Source organism: Tupaia chinensis, unplaced genomic scaffold, assembly GCF_000334495.1.
Source record: "Tupaia chinensis unplaced genomic scaffold, TupChi_1.0 Scaffold146907_1, whole genome shotgun sequence".
NCBI lineage: Eukaryota > Metazoa > Chordata > Mammalia > Scandentia > Tupaiidae > Tupaia > Tupaia belangeri.
The window spans coordinates 1,857,767-1,865,093 of record NW_006206760.1 but is presented as its reverse complement, the minus strand read 5'-3'; the positions used below and the strand labels follow the sequence as shown (position 1 = coordinate 1,865,093).

The following is a 7,327-nucleotide window of genomic DNA, read 5'->3' as shown; positions in this document are numbered from 1 at the left end:
CCCATCCAAGAATTTTCTTATATCCTTATTTTTAACTGTGGTGGCTTGCTGTATCAAAGCAGCTATGGGAGTGAAAAAGGTAATTACATCAGCAGCTAAGTTTATCTTAAAAAGAACATTTTATTACATATTAACTAAAATGTCAAGAGTATCTTCGCTTTCTGTCTGTGTCTTTCTGGTGAGCGTACACGCCCTATAGCAAAAGAGTATCTTTGGAATAACTTTTTAATTTCCATAATAAATTAAAAGATCACCAGACACTAAAATAGAAGATTTAGATGAAACTCTGCAAACATAATTATTGAGTAAAAATTCACACAAACCTGAATTTGAAACAAGTTCAATATCATTGCCTTCAAGGATCAACTCATCTTTCTGGGCTTGAGATACTGAACAAGCAACACCTAAAAGGGGAGAGAGAATTTGTGCAATACCAATCTTTGTCAAATCTGCACAAAATATTTTAACTCTAAGAGCAGTTAAGTTCATTCCATTTAAAATCCCATGCACCGAATTAACCCTCAATTCTCGAATTCGTGAATCTGACTCAGCTAGGCCAAAATCTGAGTGTTCTACATGAACAAATCATGGTCCCACCGCTGTTATTATAGACCCAGTAATTCAGTTAAGGTATGTGAACAGTGCAACAGAACATGTATGTATCTGTGCCCCTAAACTCAACAGGACAGAGAAATTGAGAAGTGACTGTGACCTGACCACATCCCCTTGGGGAGGAGCTTTTATCCTCTCCCCTTTTCTAGAGAGTACACACACCCCCCACAGAAAATCAAATAGTGTAATTTAGTTATACAAAAGCTTTGCCCCAAGTCTTATTTCTATTGTATATATTTAGTGTGTCTCAAAGTTCACTTTTTACGTAAAGACTCAGTAAATGTTACTCTCTGCAGCCAATATCACAGAATATTTTTGGAAAGCCATTAAGCTATAATAATAATCTTCCCAACTCCTTCACACTCCAATGGAGTAAAAAATCATCGAGAGAGAATTAACAGTAAAATTCTGTAAAGACTCAGTGCTTACTAAATATAAGGCAAGCACAGTTACAATGGTTTCGATTTTAACTCATTTAATCACAACATGTCCCTAATTTAATAGAGGAGGAGAAAGGAAAAACGTCTGAATCAGTTCTAAAACTATGCACATACCTGGTCTCATTCGAACTCTCCGGATGTATTTTTCGCCCAAGAAATTTCGGATTTCAACAAGAGACCCATTCTCCTGAATAACGACGTTGATGGGGAAATGAGCGTACACAGACCTCATCTTGTAGCGGAAGCCCTATGTTAACATTCAAGCTATTAGCAGTGCTGTGACATTTCAAGAAAAATACATTTTTATAATTTTACAAACAGCTTACATTACACACTTCATTTTAAAATGAAGATCTTCACAGAGCACTCAAGCTTTCTTAATTGCTACACGTACCAAGGCCTACGCTTTTCCGTGTCCCCAACAGGACTTCAATGTAAAGCATAAGGAAGCATCTACCACCTGACACCAGAATATAAAGTGCTAGCTTTAAAAAAAAAAAAAAAAAAATCAGAAATCAGAAAAAGTCTCACATACGGATCACTACACTAACATTTACTGAGGTATGTCAGATGTTAAGTAGTGAGTCAAGAAGACAGCCCCCAGGGAACCAGCAGTTAGCATAATGGCTATGTCGCTGGACTCCCACGTAGTTGATGATGGTCCACGTAGTTGATGATGGTTCGCGTCCTGGACCCGATGGCTTAAAACTCACGCCGGGCGCGTGTGCGTGTGTGCCCAAGATCCCGAGAGGAGAATGGAGAAGGGATTGCGGCGTGACCATCCCCCCTGGGGGGGGGGGGATTTCTTGCTTTCTGTCTCTATGTCTCTCTCTGTCTGGCGAGCGCACGCGCCCTATAGCAAAAATCTCTGCAAAAAAAAAAAACAAAACAAAAGACGACAGCCCCCCACCTTTCCCTGCCTACATGGAACAGTCTGGAAGCAATAGACAGGAAAAACACAACACGTATGCATTTAGGAAAATGGGCAGGGAGCTCAAGACTTAGGTATTCCTATTGCTACAAAGCATCCTGGTGACAGGAGGCATACCAACAAGCAATCAAAGACTACCCCAAGTGTCAGCGCTACAGCTAACTTTCTATTACATAAAATTCTTAATGCGTGACTCTGACTTTGTGTGGATAACACACCAACAAGCCCACTCTTCCACCATCATACCCATGTGGTCTTTACCCACACTTATGTAATGTTAAATAAAAAGTACAGCGAAGAAACCACTTTCAAAAAAAAGGTACCAGTCTGCTTACCAACGTAACACCCTTGATCATGTTCTGGACGTGACTACAGATGGTGCGAACGGTCGCCAGCTCCTTTCTGTTTCCCCACCATTTGTCAACCCGCAGCTGCAAAGGAACAAAAACTTGAGCAGATTCTTTCTCGAAATAAGTAGGCAGGAAAATGAAGTCTCTCCATTCACTAAATCACTCTAGATACTAAAACCTAATTAAACCACATGATTCTCAGCTGCAAAAACAGTGTAATTTAGTGGTACAAAGCTTAGTACCAAGTCTTATTGCTACTGTGTACATTTAGTGTGTCTCAAATTTCACTTTTTAGTAAGGACTCAGTAAGTGTTACTTTCGGCGGCCAACATCACAGAGTAGCTTTGCAACGCCATTAAGCTGCACTAAGCTCTCACTTCTTCCCAACTCCTTCGTACTCCAATGGAGTCAAAAATCATCCTGTACGGACTCCAACAGCTAAAGAACTTTACTCCGGTGTGCCCCCACACACAATTCCACAAAGGAATGTCAACCCCAACACGGGAAGTACTGCAAATTTGGTAACAAATCTCACCGGTTTACTGAGCCTCGATTCACAAGTTTCCAAAGCAACCCAATCTGGTCGCTACTGTCCAAGCAATTCAAGCGCCCCTCTCCCAGCCCCCCAATACCAAGTCCTCACCCTCTTCTTCTTCTTCCCAAGGAGGCTGAGCTCGACATTGATGTGGTTGAAGTCCCTCCGCAGGGTTCCTCGGGGGCCCTTCACGATGACGGTGCGTCCCTTCAGGGTGATGTCGACTGGAAGGAAGGAGGGAAATGTGAGGCCGCGGGGAGCGGCACGGGGGCGCCGAGGGAGCGCGCGCACCGAGTCTTACCATTCTGGGGAATGTCGACCGTCTGGTTGCTGAGAATGGTCTTCATCCTGCAACGCAAGCACGCAGTGAGCGGCCGCTTTCCGCTTTCCACCCGCCGCGCTCGACCCGCGCCCACCCCGGCCCGCCAGGCAGGGCTCCCAGGGAGGCGCGCGTCCCGGCCGGGAAGGGCCTGCCCCACTGCGGCGGCTATCGGGCTCAGCCGGAGTCCCACAGGGCGGCGCCATCCCGGTTACGCTGAAGGGAGGAGGCCCAAAATGCCGAAATCGGGCTCTCGAGCCGGCGCGGCAGGTCCATACGGAGCTCGCCGTGCGGGGACACAACCGGCATGAAGGTTCCTAGCATCGGACCCGACCTGCCGACGTTCCCGGAGACGATGGCCTCCGATGCCTGGAGTAGAGCCCCATGACGGGCCCACCTTACCTCGCAGTAGGCGCAGCAAAGAGAGAGCGTCTTTCGTCATCACGCTCTTGTAGCCCCTAAGCGACGTACGTATTGCGTCACTAGTACGAGACGGCGCTCAGACAAAAGCAGTCGATGGCGGAGCGGCTCGAGGCTCGCCGGCTCAGTGCGGGCTGCGTTGCTTTGTCATAAACCCAGCCACGGTTTCCCGATCCTTCCTCTCCCGAGTGTTGGCGCGCCCTCCACCCCTCGGCCGTTCTAGATCTAAACAGGGGATGTCTCTACGCTGCGGGGGCGCCGCCCGCACCCTAGGGCCCCGGGTGAGCGGCGGGGCGGGCGGAGATCGGGCGCGTGGTGGGGGTTCAATAGCGCGTTCAATAATAAAGATCGTGCTTATCGAGCGCTTACTACGGGTCCAGCACTGTTCCAATCCTTTTTTCTTTTTAAAATATTATTTTATTTAACTTTATTTATTTTAATTTGACCAGAGAGGGGCAGAGAAAGTGATACATCAAGACGCCAGTTCCGGGACTCGAACCGCGATCGACTATATGGGAGTCGAGCGCCCTTAGCCACCACGCCACCTGCTGCCCTCTTTCCCCCCAAAATTCCCTTTTTCATGTAGTAACTCATTTAATTTTTTTGAAGTCTGGGGCATTGGTGGTTTTGATGATCTCTGAACCGGCGGGGAGGGTTGTATTTTGTTTTCGTTTTTGGTTTTCTGCTTAGAGTAGATTGCGCCCTGGGTTTGCATGAGCTCTGCAGTGAGCTTAGTGAATACCTGCTCTGTGCAGTGTGGGGCTCCCCTGTGGCCGAGGATCCAGACGTGGCCTCGGGCCCTGGCTGTGGGGGTGACCAGATGCAGGGGCGGTGGTTCTGAGCTGTCCAAGGCGCCTCTGCATTCCAAACGCTGGCTCCTGAGTTTCATCGTGATGTGGCTACCGTGCACGTTTTCCATTCAGCTCTAGAAGCCAAACACCAGGGTTTATTATGCTCAGCATGTACATATTGACTGTCACATCAAAACACAATGTAGAAAGTAAGACTATTAGGTTTGGGTTTGCGACTTCCAGTTCTTCAAAATTACCTGGGCATTACCTCTCTTCTAACGCTTTTATGCTTATTAATAGAGACATTTATTATAAATGTCCTTTTTTAACGTCTCTAAGACACGTCAGGAAGAGAAAATTCAAAACCATGACATCTCCCATTCCTGCAGTTTAAATTGTTGAGAGACAGATTTTTAGTGCTTGTTAAGTGGGGTATATGAAAGTGAGATGTGTTAGTTGCAGAGGTTTCCAGATCTTTTCTAAATCTATCAGTCACTAGTTAGTGGGGCCAGGCTCTGACAGGGCAGTGAGGCAGCTAGGAGGTTCTTTCTGTGCTTACTGGGCACTTGAGGGGTGTCCAGGATCTGCTGGCTCAGACTGGGAGTGGATACTGGCATGACCACCCTTGGGGTACATCTCTGTCTCCTTCTCTGAAAAACTAAACTTAAAAAGGGTGTCTATGTGGGAGTGGGACAAATGTCATTGAGGTTAAAGCAGGTGGATCCCATGTGGCCAACGGTCTGTTAGAGTCCTAGACCCTGTGAACTGAGAACCCCCAGGAGCCCTGGTGCCTGCCCCAAGTCAGAGAGGAGAATGAATGGAGGAGAAGGAATTGTGGGTGGCCATCCCTACCCATCCCCCCTTCTTTTTCAATTTCCCTCTCTGTTCTTGTCTCTGTCTCCCACCAGGGCACACACTCTAGGGGGAAAACACACACACACACACACACACACACAAGGGGACCAGCAGTTGGCATAATGGCTATGTTGCTGGACTCCCACGTAGTCGACCGTAGGTCAAGTCCCAGATGCAGTGGCTTAAACTCACGCCAGGTTTGTATGCATTCGTGCCCAAGATCCGAGAAGAGAATGGAGAAGGGATTGTGGTGTGGCCATCCCCCCGGGGGGTGATTTCTTGCTTTCTGTCTGTCTTTTGGATGAGCACATGCACCTTATAGCAAAAAGCTCTCAAAAACAAACACACCGAATTCCTATTCTCCTTATGTTTGGTTTCTTCTCCCTTAGTCTTCAATCCTAGATTCTAATTTCTCTTCTCTTTCTTTTTTAAAGAATTACTTATTGGGGATCAGCAGGTGGCATGGTGGTTAAGGTGCCGGACACTCCCACATGACCGACCACGGTTTAGGTCCGAGACATGGTGTCTTGCTTTCTCATTTACTCTTTCTCTCTCTGGTCAAATTAAAAAAATAAATGAATACATAAAATTAAATGAATAATTCTTTTTAAAAAAAGAATTACTTATTCCTCTTATTTATCATTGTTATTATTTTTTTAGTTCACTACAGGGCACATGTGCTCACCAGAGGGAGACAGAGAGAGAAAGTGAGAAAGCAAGCCACCAGGTCCAGGACTCGAACCATAATTGGCCATGTGGAAGTCCAGCACCTTAAACAGCATAACACCTGCTGGCCCCATTCTAGTTTTCTAGACTGAGCTCCTAAATAGTTTGGCATAATTTCAGAATCAGTTCTTCAGCTTTACGCTCCCTTTTAAGTATTATAATGGGTTGAAACTAAATCATTCCCCACTAGTAACTGAATGCATAATGAACTATTTCTTTAGGTATTTGGAAGATATTTATACAGCCCAGTCAGAGCATCGCATTCCTTGCCAGATAAAAAAAGGGAGTTTTTACAGAATGGACCAGACCTTCAAGATTTTGTATCTGGCGACCTTGCAGACAAAAGCACCTGGGAAGAATATAAAGGAAACTTAAAACGCCAGAAAGGAGAAAGGTAATTGAAAATCGGACATCACTGTAATTCCTTCATCATGCATGATTTTCAGTTATAACCAAACCTTAGAATAGATTTTTAATTTCAGACTTGTTGAATTCAGCTAGAAGTCATTACAGAATGATAACGGAGCTAGATAGGGCAGGTAGGTGACGTCTTTGGGATCCTTTACTTGTCTCTGTCCTTTGACAGCTTTTCTTCATGCGCCTTGGGAGGACCCCGCCATTTAACACTACCGTCTCCCCGTTTTCTACCCACCGTCCAATTCTGGGAGAGAGTGAAGGTTCTCACTTCGCTCCCACCGTCACCTCGTATCACCTTGCCTCGAACGTTTTTCATCGGTCCTGGGTATTCCTGAGTATCGATGACCTAACTGTTGCTCCTAGCAGTCAATTTACATACGACGTGTTTATATCTTCCCTTACTTTAAGAGAACGGTGAGAGGATTTCATGCAAGCACGTTTCCTTTTGGGAGGTACTTTATCCAACTTCTGGATCTAAGGGAACCTGAGGATACCTAGTGTCCACTCCAAATTTGAGATTTTTCTTCCCATTTAAAAGTCACCATAGAATCTAGAATATTCAGTGGACAATACATAACTCTTTTCACACTAAACAGATACACGTACTGCATTTGACAGTGCTATTCATGAAGAAAGAGATGTTTAAAACTTCTTCATTCTTTTATTAGAATCACATAACTGGAGCCAGCAGGTGGCATGGTGGTTAAGGTGTTGGGCTCCTACATGGCAAACCGCAGTTCAAGTCCAAGACCTGGTGGCTTGCTTTCCCACTTTCTCTCTCTCAGTGCATGTGTCACATATCAGATCAAAAAAGTAATGATAATAAAAATTAAATATTTTTTGTAAAGGGAAAAATGAGAAAAGAATGGCAAAAGGTAGACATGAGAATAGTACCCTGTTAGATGCTGTGTTTTATGTTTTTTTTTTTTTA

General features: G+C 45.3%; 2 protein-coding genes across 2 annotated transcripts in view; one reads left to right on the top strand and one right to left on the bottom strand.

Moving 5' to 3' along the window:
• Positions 1-323: 323 nt before the first annotated feature.
• RPL9 (ribosomal protein L9) lies at positions 324-3,650 on the bottom strand (the record flags this gene model as incomplete). Its single annotated transcript, XM_014584458.2, is given in 6 exon segments — positions 324-404; positions 1,167-1,299; positions 2,319-2,414; positions 2,977-3,092; positions 3,170-3,216; positions 3,590-3,650. Coding segments are annotated over 5 exon segments (472 nt in total), but the record flags the coding sequence as incomplete, so codon positions are not given.
• Positions 3,651-3,703: 53 nt separating this feature from the next.
• LIAS (lipoic acid synthetase) overlaps positions 3,704-7,327 on the top strand; it is a 17,642-nt gene continuing 14,018 nt past the window's right edge. Inside the window, exons 1-2 of the mRNA XM_027768580.1 lie at positions 3,704-3,888; positions 6,201-6,373. Of these exons, the coding sequence (XP_027624381.1) occupies positions 3,844-3,888; positions 6,201-6,373 (218 nt within the window). The 5' untranslated portion in view covers positions 3,704-3,843. The remainder of the gene's footprint in view (positions 3,889-6,200; positions 6,374-7,327) is intronic.